Here is a 16,626-nt window from a genome sequence, read left to right on the forward strand (position 1 = left end):
CTGGAGGTAGTGAAAATGTTCTTCTTTTGAGACACAGAATTAATTCAAGCCATATTTGCAATTGTACAGACTCCTTCTTCGAAGGAGGGACACACCACGTATCTGTCTAGTCAAGTCTGACACTAACTATGAAGCATGAAGGCCACTTTAAATATCTCATGGCTGTGATACATAGTCCACTGAAAAAGTGAAAACTGCAGCAGCCTATCCCATCACAGAAACCAAATACCTTATGACATTTATTCTCTATTTTATCTAGGTATAACAACCATCTGTCAACAACAAAAACACACTGATGGAGATGTGAGAGACTTTTCCCATTTGCTCATTAATCACTGCTTAGTATTGCAAGGGACAAGGGAGTGAGAGACAACCTTTTAATTTATGATAAAACACAAATTAATGCCCTATATGCCAACACCAATAAAGACAGACAATCTGTGTTTGTGTAGCCAAATAATGACAGAGTAAAAACCCCCAAACATACAAAACCAAACACACACCACTTTAAATTTCTTGACAAAAACATAAGTGGGTTGACAAAAAAAAGTTAAAAAGAAATGCATAGGTTAATGATCAAATGTAAACACTAGCTGTCCAAGGATGGCCTTAGGACATGCAGCTGAAACTAACAACAAACATACCTGTCAAATCTTGGCCGCTGTGGTTAAGTATATTTGAATTTTGTTACGGGAAGCAGAGCACATGCATAATTATACAAATATGTTAATTGGATTTCAACAGCCTTCATACTCTAGATGGATTTGTACCAGCAGGGTGCTACCAGTGACTCACAGAGCTACAAGAAGTGGCCTGTGTACATGTGCTGCCACAGTGTCCACAGCAGCAGATGCCCCGCCATGGGGGCTGCTCAGCCATTGCCAGGATGGTGGAAGCAGGCCTGGCAGGAATCAGCAAAGAGGACAAACCAGATACGGGGCAGAGCACAGATATGGGGATGTGAACACCACTGATCTGGCCATCTGGGGGAGGGTGCTGGACAACTCTCAGCGCCCGATCCTTCAGGGTGTTCAGTCTATAGGGCAGAAATGTTTGGCACTGGCTTAAGATAGCAATTAAACACTAAAACTGCAATGTGACTGAGAAATATAAGCACTGACCCACCAGATATTAAGCAAGTGAAACCACTTAAAACTAAACCCCATAAGCTACCCATAAAAAATAACCACCCAGGGCATGCTTTTTTGGGGGGATTTACTGTTTTTCTATCTGATACTTAACTTTGGGCCAATAAAAAACAGCAGGTTGATGCCTGTGGAAAATGAAACCCTCTGTCATCATGAAAACTGAACAGGAGGAACTTGAACAGCGTGTCTCTGTCTCTTTTCATCTCCTGCACCTGTTCTGGAAAGACCACCTCTGCAGAGAAGGACACCTCCCTGATCTCTGGCAATGTTGCAAGTATGATAGGAGTTTTTATAGTGCCTTTTGCAGCATAGTGTCTCCTCACAAAACCTGATTGAGACTACTTAGTTATTTCATGAAGCCTTGAGACAACAGATTATTCATCAGTTGTGACCTGGGCTGAATTCTAATAGGTATCCCAGGCTGGATGCTCCCTGTGCTAGAAGCAATGCCTTGAGCTAGAGCGCTTTACAATTTGCTTATTTTTTCATCCTTTGAAAAGACAGAAACACTCTAAATGTTGTACAAACCATTCAAAAGAAAGGCTTTTAAACTACTACTATGTGAAACATTCACATATTTCATTTATAAGCATACTAGATTTGCAAAACTGCTGATTAGATGTTTTATGCACTAGAAGTGATTAAGAACATAGCTACGTCAATGGCATTTTGTGTTTTGGCTTTTTTCTGGTCTGGATGCCAATGAACAGCATGCATCTTCCTTGCAACAAGCTGTTGCAAGATTTTTGCCTCCGGAGAAGCCAAGGGAGAAACATTGATAGATGTGTTAAAATAATCTTTCCAGACAGGGGGATCATATCCATTTTACAAGGATAAAATCCCCTCTTGTTTTGCAATTACTTTAGGGTATTTGAAACTTCAACAAAAAGCATAGTATTACAAATTAATAGATTCATACATTTGTTTGGGTTGGAAGGGATCTTAAAGTTTGTCTGGTTCCAACCCTCCTCCCCCCTGTCATGGGCAGGGACACCTTCCACTAGACCAGGTTGCTCAAAGCCTCATCCAACCTGGCCTGGAACACTTCTAGGGATGGGGCATTGACAGATTCTCTGGGCAACCTGTTCCAGTGCCTCACTACTCTTACAGTGAAGAACTTCTTCCCAATATCTAATATTAACCTCCTTTCAGTTCAAAGCCATTCCCCCTGGACCTGTTACTCATGTCCTTTTAAACAGTTCCTCTCCAGCCTTCCTGTAAGCCACCTGTAAGTGCTGGAAGGCTGCCTGCCATAAGGTCTCCCTGGAGCTTTCTCTTCTTCAAAAAAAAAAGAACAAAAAACCTCAGTTCTCTCAAGCTGTCTTCCAGAAGAGGTGCTCCAGCTCTCTCACCACCTTCATGGTCCTTCCCTGGATCTGCTCCAACTTAGGTTCTGCTTGTGTTGGGGACCCCAGAGCTGGATGCAGAACTTCAGGTGGGGTCTCACTAGAGCAGAGCAGAGGGGCAGAATCCCCTCCCTCACCCTGCTGCCCACACTGGTTTTGATGCAAAAGGTTGCCTCTCTGGGCTGCAAGAGCACATTGCAGAGTCTTGCTGAGTTTCTCCTCCACAAACACCCCCAAGTCCTTCTCCTCAGGGCTGCTCTCAATCCAGTCTCTGCCCAGTCTGCATCTCTAGGGATTGCCCTGACCCAGGTGCTGACCTTGCACTTGGCCTTACTGAACTTCATGAGGCTCACACAGTCCCACCTCTGAAGCCTGCCCAGGTCCCTCTGGGTGCCATCCCCTCCCTCTGTGTGTCAGCTGCACTGCACAGCTTCTTTGTGTCATCAGCAAACTCGCTGGGAGTGCACTCAATGCCACTGTCCATGTCGCCCACTAAGACATTAACCAGTGTCACTTTCATATGGCAGTCTTCTCTCCCTCAAAAATATTTAAAAGAGGTCCATGCCATTTAATATACAAAACAGTGGTGGTTCACAGGGTAAGTATGTAGAATAGCTCAATCCCAAGGAAAATATTTTCCCAAATTCTTTTCAAAAACAAGATCTACAGTAAAACTATTGTTTTACTATAGTATCTTCTGGAAACTGGTTCAACAGGTAGGCTTCTCTTTTATAAGGCATAAAAGAAATCATCACTCCTATTCAGATTCTTGCAGTACAATGGACTATGATAGACTGCTCTTCATGTTTCTCTTCTCGCAGCATTTTAGTCACACACACTGACTAACAAGCACACCAAGACAAGATTTCCTGCTACTGTTCCATCTGGGTATCCCATTTTCCTCTTGCTCCTCTTTTTTGCCTGGAGTGCTGGCTGTAATGCTGATGGATCCTGGAATTCAAGCCAGCTAGGTGTGAAAGACCTCCACGTCTGCAGAGAGTAGAGTTCAGCACTGAATGGATTACATCCATTGATTCACATAATTATCACAATTAAAATTTTGGGTATTTTTGATCAGAGGAGGATACTGACTGGTTAGCAAAAATTAAGAAGCCCAGCAATAACACTCCTAAACCAGAGTATCCACAAATAGATCTCTTTCCAAAAATTGTAAATTCATCTATATCCAAGTTCCTCAGTGAAAGGAGACAACAATTTTAATAAAAACAACAATGTAGTTGAAGCTTAACAGAGTGAAAATAAACTTGTTTCTTCAGAAAGTACATGGAATGTCTTAAAAGCACAAGTCAAAATACTGATCTATGTAAGTGAAGTCAAAATACCAATCCATGTGAAAAAAAATCATGTATTTCTAAGGCAGCATTTGCTACTCATTATTAGCATGGCATACCCTTCTCTTCTATAGAGATAAAAATTCCTGCAGGGGTTTAAAAATAATAGAGTCTATTAACTTGTACAAAATCTGCTTGTCCATCATGGGTTAAGGGATTCCTGGCCTATCAGCAATCTTTCACAGAACTCTTAATATTAAAAAAAATTTGCTGCTTACACCGCAAGGGAGAAAGAGCTGACAAAAGCCTTTGGCCAGTGAGATCAAAATTGGGGATGGGGGGAGAAAGGGGAGCTTAGCTTATTTACATTTTTGCTTTGTTAGTAAACTTGAAATTGTTAGAGCAGGAGGGAAAGGAAAAAAAAAAAAAAAGAAAAAAGCGAAATTAACAGCCACTAAATCTTCTGGCAACAGCAGTGCATTTTGATATATGCTGTGTCAGCTTCCACTAATGGTTTAGGGTTGAATAAGGCACAGTTCAAGAACCAAAGCAGTGCGGGGCATCACATCTCATTCTTTGGAAGAATATGTACCCCAATTATAAAGATGGCTACAAAATAAAGAGATCAGGATTTCTGGAAAAACAGAATAATGATCTACTTAATAGGAAATCTTAATCTCATTTTGAATCAGTAGAAATCATAGATAAGTAGGATTTCAGCCCTGTAATGAACACACATCTGAACAAGAAGTCTTCTGATTTTGAGAGAAAACTACCTTTCTGAAAAAAATCCATCCAAGTTGCTTTTTCTGCCCTTAGGAGTTAATCTCCCTGGTCTATTCTGGTAATGTGAATGGAAACAAAGGCTGTATATGCATGTGCCACTTACCACACAAAATATCCATCCAGTATTTCAGAGAGCACAGGAAGGAAATGCCCACTGAGCTAGGGACGTGCCAATGTCAGTGCTGCCTGTGCCAGGCTGTTCCTGTGAAATTTGTGGCGTGCAGCAGAAAGCAATGCAGGGTGGCAGGATTACAGAGGGGTGCAGAGACAGCTTAAACAGGCAGTGGAAGAGAATCAGCCATTTGGGAGGTTTAATAGGGGGCTGTTTGTCTGCCCTTTTGATGTTAAATTAGTTTTCAATTTTGTTGCAAGGAAGGAGCCATTGGAAAAAGGATGCTTCTCTTCCAGTAAACCCTGGGAAAGCAACACCTTTATTTTAACGGTCTTCCCACCAAGAACCCCCTGCAACATTTTGGCTTTCCCTAGCTATAGCTATCAGCAACACAACAGCTGCTCATTTTACAATGACTTTGCTGGAGAGAGAATGATTGAAAGAGCCAATCTATGTCACATTGAGAAACTGTGGCACAACATCACAGGAGGTAATAGGAGAGGAATGAGGTCAGAACAAACAAGGGTAGGGTGAGAACGGAGAAGAAAATAGCAGAGAACAAAATTACTAAAGGCAAGGTGCTGTACTACACAATCTATGTTTAAAAACGTCTACAACCTGACTGCTGCAAACAGCCACAGAAATGCAAACAAGCTCTGTGATACTTTTTCTTAGGGTCTCATGAATGCAGCTGATGATAAAAGCTACCACAGTCCTTGTAATGAAGAACAATGGTGTGAACACACTTGGTGAAAGCACAGTCTAATTCATACGGCTTGAAAGCCCCAGCACCCAGCAGCATTCCTCTATCACAGGGCTTTAAATAGCAGCCTTACTTCTCTTTTTGCAGCTCGAGAAACAGCAGCAGCAGCAGCAGCAGCAGCGATGGTACTGCAGCTGCCCAGCTGCCCTCTGGAGAGCGCTGCCTTAGCTCACGTCTGGGAGTTCACCTTTAGCAAGAGCTGCAGAGACCAGAAGCTTGTCCATGACAGGGAAACAGTGCAGGGTGATTTTGATTTAGCACCATTCATCTTTCATCGTTCCTGAGAAAGAATTGCTTTTGTGTTACTGCAGCAGACCAGAAAACCACCGTGCAAAATGGTGGCACAGTTTGTATGTAGAGACAATGCTTTTCACTAGGTGAGTTATAAAATGTACTTTTGGGGCTCATCTGAAACGATAAAGTGACTCTGATTCTGACCCTGACCTCTGAGCCCATATACCTTCTATTTTTACCCCATGGGGATTAGGTGGTTTCATAAAAGTTATTACTTGCCCCTACACACTTATGCTCATCCTTACATATCATGGCTACAATAAAGCTATTTTCAGCGTCACAACATTTTTTCCCTATTCAGCAACCAAGCTGCTAAAATGCCAATCTATTTACTCACCTGAATCTGACTGTGGCAAAATGTTACCTTTCCAGCCAGGTGAACTATCTGGCTTCACTTAACAACAGAGATGGATTTCTGCACCAAAAAATGGGAACCACCTTGGAAATACAAAGCTACCACACTGCATATAATGCTGTCCCCACTATTCCTGCCCTACCTGAGCATATGCCACCAGTCAGAATGGCTGTAGAGGTATGAAATAACTGCAGGACATGCACAGCATCAGGACTAAACATGCTCAGGCCACATTTAGTACTAAACGTTCCTGTGTGCACTGAGCTTACTTCCCCCTCTGCTTATCTAGTTTAACCTCTGCAGACAAACAGGCAGGAACATTTTACACAGATACCTTTGTATCAAATACCAAAACACATTCTACTCTCTGAATTTTAACCAGCATTCGGTTTACAACAACACTCAAATCACCTAACAAAAAGGCACTTCTGCTTTTGTTTCTTTTAACTGAGGTCCATGTTTATTATTTAGTAGTTTTGTCAGCAACTGATGTTATCCCCAGGGTAATGTCAGCACTCTCCTACTCCTAGGAATTCCCCTAGTATTCAAAATGTCAGAAGATAATAAAAAAACTTGAGCAGCAGAAAGAGAATAAACTCACCTGAAATACTAAATACAAATTGCTGCCTGACCCTCTGGAATAAGTAACATGCCAGATGGGTGGGGATAAGGTAAGAACTGAAATTAATGTATGCCATTTTTTTCTTCTGGGTATCTTAACAGATTTCCACAAATTTCTGAATATACATGACTGTGTGTCATACTCTAAATTGCACAAGAGAGCGAGCGGCAATCCTGCCACTGGTATTCCAATTACTACTGATGGGGCTGAATCCCAAGTAACTTGCTAATTTTTGCAAATATTAAGAAATATCTCATACAATATTCTGTATTCATGTCCAAAATCACATTGCCACAATACAGAGTTGGAAAGTTTCTGCCTCATCCTGCAGGTCTGTAACCACCATTCAAGCTCAACAGCCAAACCCAACAAAAATACACAGTTAGAACAAAAGAAGGACTGTAAATAATCAAGAGAAGTATGTGACAAATGATACACAAACCAAATACAAAAACTACAATTAAGTATTCACACTGGTTGGTGATAAAGACATTTATCGAACCTATGTGGAGTCAAGTTCAGAAGTTTGAGCATTCTGAAGGCTTGGTAGCTGAAGTTTAGATTGAATTTACTTTTGCTTTAAGTATGCATTTTTTTCAGGAAAAGGCCCTGAAAATGCAGGATTCTCAGAAAATAAGTTAGTTTGGAATATGGGAGTATTTATTTATATATTTACTAAACCTACCAATTGGTATAATTTTGTTTGTTAGAACAAACTTACCTGGAATACTCGCTGGAGAAATGGGACCAGATCTTGACTGGTTGCTTCCAACAGGTGAGCCTACAGGGGAAGGCGATGGGCCCCCAGGGATGCCAGAGAGATGTGGAGAAGCATGAGGGGAAAATGGAGACTGTGCAGGGTTGCTTTGCTCCCCTTGGCTGCTCGTGGAGCCTGATGCGCTAACAGCTGAGCTGAGGGTTGCTTCAGTTCCAGTCGGCAAGTCGTCAATGGATCCAGATAAATCCTGAGCAAAAAGGAGAAATGACCATAAGTGCTTGCATGAATACTCAGGCCACAGGACTCAAGAGATGGCATGGCAATAGATTCATTTGTTTACTTATTGCAGCAGATAACTGAGAGGTTGTCTTTAACATTTAACACGTAGTTAAATGATGGCAGAAAACAAGGACGGTATGCACAATTCTCTGCTTAATCTCTAATTCTTTTGAGAAAAAGAGCAAGCAAGGGCAACAAATGAATTGGAACTAAATTCATTCAGCATTGAATTTAACCTTTTCCATCTGGATTAAGCTTTCAAAATTAATCCCACAAATTCTGCCTGAGCATACCAAAACTAATGAAAATGATACATCAGTTTCACTTTCACACAGTATTTAATTTTGGGGTTTGCTACCATTACAATCACAGCTTATACACTTCACTCTAAACCCCTACAATGAGAGAAGAGTGTAAAATACACAGCTCTGTAACACTCCCTTGCAGGTCCTTCGCCTTGCAACAAGGAGTGAGAAGAGGCCCTGCCTTCAGCAGCAGCACTGGATCCGCTGGCCACCAAGGAACAAGGAGCAATACAAGAATTGTATTCTACTGCTTCTCCGTTTCCACCAAAGACCAATGTACAGCTCACAGGTTCTCTTCAATTTCATCTGAATACACTGCTAAACAGTTACTCCATTTCAGTTCATAACTGTTGCATTTTCAATGAGAAATCTCCTCTGTAGGTCACAGCACATTTGAATTCTAACTATGAACTGCTGGACATACTCCCTCAAGCTGTAACACAGGAGTTATACTGGTCTTTGAATCTGTGGGAGTCTTTAGGGGTTTTAAATAATTTTAAGATCAGATATGAAAAACCAAGAATGCTGTGACAAAGCAAGCATGTGCTCCCCAACTGTCAGAAAAAAATGTTAATTCTTAAGTATCACAGAAAAACCTCATACAAACCAAAAGGTGCCAATATTGCTATGCTTCTGTAGCCATTGGCAGGTCATGAGGAACATCTTACTATGTTGCTATTTCTATTAGCATATAAAGCTCAAAAAAGTGGCACGGATCTACCTCACATATAGATCAGGTAATGAAATGATCCCTGAGACTTGAAATAACTGGCATGACACGGTGCATTACTTTGACTCATCCTGATTTCATTTGTTTGGCTCATATAAGTGATTGCAGCACAGACAGCATGACCCCTTGTCCAAATAGCACAAAAAGAACCGGGCTCTGCCTGAGCAAAGAGCTCAGGAAGTGAAGCCTTAGTGCTGCCTAATTTTCATAACAAAAATGAAATTTTTTAGAAGTCACAGAACATGGACAGAACTTAGGTGGTGTGAGTTAGAACTCTGCCCAATGATGGCTACCTCCATTACAAGAGAGACTCACAGCCAGGTTCCCCTAACAGACAGGACATGGTCAGTCCTCCAAGGCACAGGAAGAGGAGGAGTAACAATTTAAGCACTGCTAACACCCACTAGAGGCCTTAGAATGATACCTGTTATTCCTCCTTGTCCAATGCTACCTGTTATTCCTCCTTGTGCGTAAGGGCAGGGAATACCAACCACCAGACTCAGCTCTCTGCAGGGCATCTTGCAGGCCCTGTTTCCAAGGAGTTCCCACAAATACTTCAAGAACAACTCTATCCACAGTTAAATTTTGCTTTTTCTGACAAGCATGAAATTGTACATGTATGCCATTAGGCACATGAAAAGCAAAAATTAAGGCCAAAACTTCAGTCTATGTGTAGATGCTGCATTCACTCAAGAGCAGACTTCCAAATCCGTACAAATGGAAATTTAATTATGAAGTGGGCAATAAACTATTTTCATTGGGGTTTTTTGGAACTATCAACTGCAGAAAATGTAAACAAGAAATAACAGTGCTTGGTACTGCATAGAGCAACAGTAGATATTTTTCACAGTAGAATGTATTTGGCAAACAGGTAAGCAATTACTGCTTTTCCATACATAATATGGTATTTTTCTAAATGGAATCAAATCGCTGCTGTTGTCATGTGTAACAAATGCTGCAGGAAGTGCTGATAAAACAAATGCTGCTGAAAAGCATATAATAAACTTCTGAAAACTGAATGCTGCAGAATAGAGCCTATTCTAAAGGAATATAAATTCTGTCTAAAAAACAGATAGGCACACAACTGACAGAAGATATAGAAAGCACACAGGTTTATGTTTAGAATAACAAAGGTTTTAAAAGGGTGTGTAGAGTAAAGCTTTCATTTGTGTTGACAAACCAAAGTACTTGAAAAAAACAAATTTGCCAGGATAATGGAAAAGCCATGAAAAAATTAGCACAGTCCTTGATGAAATTATCTGCTGTTCACAGGCTAAGGCAAAACTTCAGGATGGAACTGAAGTTCACTTTTCCTGTCAGGTCACAGAGATTTCTCCAACCTTCCACAAAAGCAGAACAACTGGTGAGTCCCAGGCATCTTCCTGAGTGCCTGCTTTCCAGGAACAACTTCACTCACCTAATGAAACTCCTTCACCAAGGTGGAAAAGGAAGAGAAAACTTGCATGACACCAGCCTATTTAAATTGCCAAGCCATGCCACCACCCTGAAGCAGTGCAGGCAGAGGGAGCAGCCTGGCAGGCACAGCACACCCACAGGGCTTTGCGCTCCCCAGGTGGGATTTTCTCCCAGGAATGGGGAACTTTACAATCAATGTATCTGCTCAAGATGCAATAATAATGTTCACTCATCAGGCACATGAAGAAAACGGAGAAAGGGGTTGATCTCAGAATGGCACAGAAGATTGTTACCTATCTAGAAGTCTGGGCTGTGCAACACAATCTCCTACATTGTCTTCAAGTGGGCTGAAATAAGAAATATCAGCTGTTCTGTACAGAGTGGTTTAGGTTTTTAAATTTGTTTGGGGGGATATGGGTTGTGTGTTTTGATTTTGTTGTTTTTCTTTTCTGTTAACATACACTTCGAGGCCTTTCTTAGTTTTCTAATGTGGAAAGCCTGAGCAGGCAAGCAACTGGGAAACTTGCAGCATACAGAGGCTTTAGAATCACCTCTCTTAAATAAAGAAGCTAATTGGGAAATTAAAGAGAAGGAGAAGAAAGACTTTATGTGAAGCACCTGGACAGAAAGGAGAACAGAAAGCTGATTTCTGCTCTATTATCAGCATTTTAATGCTTTCTTTTGCCTCCTTTTAACAGAACAGTAGTGAAGTTGTGCAAGTTTCACATCACAAACATTTATTTATATATAAACCAGTATACACATACACATTGTATATGTCAATTACATGGATACACTTGCAATTACTTAGCATATCTACATGTAAAGCTATTAGGAAGCCTGCTAATAGGAGAAATTCACAGAGGTTTAAGCATACAGCCTAGTTAACAAAGAAGCTCTGTAACTAATACTCCTCTAGAGGACAATTTAGTCAGCAGGGCACCAAGTCTATTCTTCTTTTATAAGTAGTATCAGATCTATGATGCCTGTAAAGAACAGAGAGACCTTACTTACTGCATCTCATTCAAACCAAGGCACCTTCAAGCTACAGTGCTTCCATTTATCTTGTTGGAAAGTTGGCAGGTTAGGTAATTGCTGGGATTCTTTTAAGGGCCTGAAGTCCCCATACCCTAAGGCATGCCTTAAATTTTGCCTCTTTTCAGAGGCTTTTTCTGGAAAGCACTCATTTCTTCTAGTTAAATCTAGCAAGTTTAAAATTACCAGTAGTCTTGTGTTTCTTGTAGAGCAATCTTATTATTCCTATCTATGGTATTGTTATGACTATATTTTCAAATCTGACATAAAATCTTAGAAAAAATGAAAGACAAAATATTTTCTTTCTCCCTCCCATCATAAATCTGTATTACAATTCTGTATTGCCTACGTTACCTTTATATCCTGTATTATCCTAGACATCCTAACCAGCTTTCAAAGTTCGTTTCTACATAATACTTTGATTACAAACTGAAATGTCCCCGTGCAGGATTGATCTCTTTAAGCAAAGTGTTTATCTTCAACTATCTTCAGTTCTAGCCTCACCTTCCACCTTCCACCTATGCACGACCTTTTTTCTTGTCCATCTGACAAGAACAAGAGCTGAGCAAGGGGTAGAAGGAAGCAAACTATTTATCCAGAGACAGGAAACACAAAGCTACAAAGAGACCACAGGAATAAAACCCCTACAAACACCCATATATAATATAATAACATTAATTACTCGAGGAACACACCTAGATCAAATAAACAGCAGTAGGGAGACTACAGTAGCTCAGCAATACCATCACAATTTTACACACCAACTGTGACAGGACTACAGCATTCACTGCAGAACAAAAATTTACACTGCAAATACTTCGTGCAGTTGCAAGCTTTGCTTAGCAATGTCTCAGCAGATACAAACCAAGATTTTAAGGGAATCCCTTGCTAAATACTTACAGTTATAAAAGGATGAGCATCTTCTCTGAAATCAGCAGAAGGAGAAAATGTGGGGCACCTTGCTAATGGAGTTCCTACGCCACTAAATCACAGCCCAAGTTCTCTAGGAACTTACTAGGAAGTTACTTACTAGGAAGTTACAGTTTGGGGCTCTCTGGTGGGGATTATGCAGAGCACATACAACCTGTGACTTATTTAAATTTTCCAACTCTTGCCTACCAGTTCCTTTATGCTCAGGGAGTAGAAGAAAAGCAGAGATATTAAAATAGAAGACAAAGATATTAAAATTAAAGGCACACAAAACCTTTCTGTCTCCAAGTAGCTGAACACCCCAGATTCTACCCTACCATCCACTGTGCTGGGATGAATCCCAGCACTGCACATAGGGAACTGCATCAACTGACTGGCTGCAGGATCAAAGCCTGCTCATTCCATTCAGGCCTTCCTGCAGTATTTCCCTAGGATGGTGCTGCTCAAAAAACAGGATCTTGCATGAAATATCCATCTCTTTAACATGAATCACCACTTTAGAAGCAAAATTATATATACAAGCAAACATATTTCACATGTAAGTATGTAAATATATATTCAAACAGACATACACTCTGCTATTGTTTTGGAGCCATGGGGGATTATGAACAATATGCTCTGTAATTGAGATTAACTTTGAACAAATGATTTGGCTGACAAACACACATATGCACACAAAAGGAAAACCCACAATAGCTCTGTTTAAATTTCAAGATATTTGTAAGACCTCTTTTCATCACAAAGCAGCCTATAATAGCATGTTTCAAGAAGTCCTCCAAAGGCCCTGCTGGTCACATTGTGGAGGCAGCGAGTGAGCTAACAGCCTCCCAGCGCCTACGCAACCGGAAAAACGCACGGGCGCAGCAACGACTGGGACCATGTGGAAAATCCTTTTCTTTTCAAAGGCTGCTACCCCCAACATGGGTATCTTCCTTCCACGCCAGCTGCATAAAAACCCTCATCTAAGCACAAAAAATTTACCTAATGCACATCAAAATTTTTTATCAGGAGACAGCAGGGCTGCCATTACATTTCTGCCAAAATCCCTTTTACATGCCTTACTGAAATTAATGCTGTGGGAAAACAAGGTTCATTCTCTGAATCTTGTTAAATCAAGGTCTGCAGTAGGAAAAGTAGAGAAGACCACTTCTAGTACAAACACCTCCCTGAGGATAAAGCTTGATTTCTATTGACAGGGCTTATTTCACTTGCAAGACAAACACAAACTTTGACAACAGCTAGGCAGAGGTACTTCTTATGATACTCGTGTTACCTAGAAATCTTACTTAATTCCACTTACTATATGTTTCAGTGTTTTTAATCAGATTTTTAACTTTAACCTCTATGTCACAAACTATTAATAGAATATTCCAAAGGAAGGGAATTCTAAGTATATGATAAAAACATTAGTGTCTTGCACTAAATTTATTGACAATGCACCACTTGCCAAACATATTCCCTTCATTCTGTGGACCTTATATGCTTCCCAAAATAACTTGGGTTACTGAACTGTGCTGCAAGTACTCTCTCTGATCAGTATCAAGTATTTTCTCGGAGAAGTTTTACAGGCAAGTCCCTGAGGATGCAAAAATCTTTTCCCCAAAAGCCCTATATTCACTCAAGCAACCAAGAAGAAGTGCAATCAAACAACGCAGTGCCAGTGCTCTGTCTGATGTCCTTCCAATCTACGAGATCCTGGAATTAGATCAGTCTTCAAGAAGTTATCTCCTTGGAAAAACAAATTCAAATCACAGCTTACTACATAATTGCTAAGCAAAAGACTTATTCATTCAAAGAAAGAGTAATTTTTTACTGCAAAGGATTGTTTTTTGTAAGACTACCTTATCTAAAAATAAAAGTTGTTGACCTAGGGATACAGGAATCCAAGAACAGAACGTGACTTGCCCATATCTGTCACACATGGGATGAGAAGAAGTTGCTAGGATGGATACAATCACATTTCTGTGCATAGAATGATCCATAATGGGAACTTAATTGCTTGTCCAGACAGGAGCTTTACACCAAAACCAACTTGGGGCATCTAGGAATTCAAAACTGATGAGGCACCAGATGAAGGCCCCACCAGCCACACTCCCCCCTGCCAGTGCCAAGTGCCACTCACTGCAGGGTCTGCAGCTCCTTGGCAGATACCAAGACGGGGCTCCTGAGTCCTACAGCTGCATCAAGTAACCTAAAGGCAAAAATTCACTAGTTTATAAACACTGACTCCTGTGTATGAAATGATAAATACTAATGACCCATGTGCCATCAAAGCAAAATGACAAAATCTAACAAGGACTGTAAAGCATAGGACACACAGCCTGTCTGACAGGGACACTTTTTAATATTGAAAATAAACAGTAAATCTCCAGAACAGAAAAACAGTAACACAGCATCTCTCAAGATACAAACTTCCCTGTTTATCTCTGAAGGAGAATGCTTAGCACATAGAATTTCTGGAAATAAAATTTAAAAACAAAAAGCCACAAACCCTTAGGAGTCATTTTTTCTTCAGTACTGTAGCAAGAAAAATTCCCAGCTAACAACTCTTGTAGCTACAGCATCATTTATCATCAATAAACTATCAACCTTTAAAACAACCAAATCAATGAAAACCACAACAAATGGCCCCAATGAAGAAGAAAGAAAAGTTGTGTTTGCATAACAGCAATCTAATAAAATTCAGTTTATTCATACTACTTCCCACGCATAGTACCAAACTTAACCACTCCCAAACATGAAATTCCTTCTGTTAAACCTAAAGGGTTTTTCGTATAAAGAACAGTGAGGTGAAACGTAACAACTTCCCTTTTTTGCTTCTCTTCGTATTAAAACCATTTTCTAGATCATGTAGCCTACAGTTGCCTCCACAGGGATAAGACAGACTAAATTGGCAGAATAAAACAGAGAAGAATCTGAATAAAGCAAACCATGTACTGACCCAAAATCTTTCAAGCTCTCTGGAACTTGTTCTTTTGGGGATCACTATCCTTCTCCCTCTGTGCAGCAAGCCTAGTGATGCCATCCTGATGTTTAACCTGAATGGACACTGCATGACCACCCTGCTCACCAGCCTAGACTGCTCTCCTGGCTGTGCTTCTGGCCATGCTGAATTCAGCACCAAAAAGCCACAGGGAAAACACCATGTAGCTGCTACTCCTCCTCCCATTACCTACTTGCTCTACTTTCACAGCTGATGTAGAAAGAAATCAGACTAAGTAAGGAAGGAGTACCACAGGAAAAACAAACACGGATTTGAGCAAAGGCATATGAGAAAGAACTAGACATTATTAATAGAACATATGGGTTGGTAGGTCTGAAAGAGACCAAACATTTCAGCAAGAGCAGCAGCAATATGCATTAGAAAGTACTGCTTACTCCCTTTATTCCATTTACTCTGGTCATCATACTTTGGAAACTTGCAGCACATGCAGTCAGACATAGAGCATCTGTCTTTGAGACTATATATTCAAAAATCAGATATTATACAGGTGTGGCTCAAGCAGAAAGGAACAAACAAAACTTCAGAATACCATAACATGTAATGTGGTAAAACTCACACTATGCCTCATCTGGACACACCCACAGGACTGCAGTGCAGAGATTCTCAATAGGTCTGTGCTGGGCACCTCCCGTAGGAGAAGCCCTTTGAACATGACCACACAACCTCATGTGGCTGCATGTACCTTTACTGTTTACTACTACAGACATACCCTGAGTCACAACACACCTATTTTGCAACTATTAATTGACATCTTTCTACATGTGCTTCTCAGACTATCCCATCCCACATAGCATCCAGAAGGCATTAATTGTGCTTGTAACTTTGGACCTACAATACTATCTGATTTGGAGGCTGCAGCTGAGAGAATAAAGTGTTGGTCCAACAACCAACTGCCCACTGATCACTGAAAGGAGATATTGTCATGCCACAGTAAATTAGCGAGTTGCTAACAAGTGAGCTGTTCTGCCAGCCCAAGGACACCTATGCATGGAGCACGATAAAGGGCTTAAACAACGCATTGAACCGATACACCTGTATGCCCAAGGTTTAAAAACTCTTGATCTACAGCACTTGCCTTTTTTCTTTTTTTTTCATATTAATACCCTTTGTAGAGTTATGGTTTGATAAAAAAGTCTGTCCCAGCAGGTTACCGTGGGAATAAGGATCTACAAAACATAGTTTTTCATTAGCTTAGGGCTTGTGCATGCATCATACCGCGTCACTTTCTTCTCTCTCCCACAACACCCTGTAACCAAATACCACAATTCAATGAGATGGTAAATAAGCCCCAGACACATTTTAAACTTCAAAAACACAGGTGCTCTGTTAACTTTCCATCTCTTCCTCTTGAATCAGAGAGGAGAAAAATGTATACATCAAAAAGACTGATAACTGTTGTAAGGACAACCTTTTTAAGGAACTGAATAAAGTGACTTCCCTCAGAGAACAATATTAATTAATGAATTAAGTATTATTTAAAATACTGGATAT

The 16,626-nt window shown here is 40.5% G+C and overlaps 1 protein-coding gene across 4 annotated transcripts in view; it reads right to left on the bottom strand.

Moving 5' to 3' along the window:
* Positions 1–16,626, bottom strand: part of ARID1B (AT-rich interaction domain 1B) — a 324,781-nt gene that overhangs the window by 91,150 nt on the left and 217,005 nt on the right. For all 4 annotated transcript variants that reach the window (XM_071434924.1, XM_071434914.1, XM_071434939.1 and 1 more), the window contains one exon: positions 7,440–7,683. In XM_071434924.1, coding sequence (XP_071291025.1) covers positions 7,440–7,683 — 244 coding nt within the window. The remainder of the gene's footprint in view (positions 1–7,439; positions 7,684–16,626) is intronic.

Source organism: Agelaius tricolor, unplaced genomic scaffold (genome assembly GCF_023055355.1).
Source record: "Agelaius tricolor isolate 1412-34295 unplaced genomic scaffold, bAgeTri1.0.p SCAF_1, whole genome shotgun sequence".
Taxonomy (NCBI): Eukaryota; Metazoa; Chordata; class Aves; order Passeriformes; family Icteridae; genus Agelaius; species Agelaius tricolor.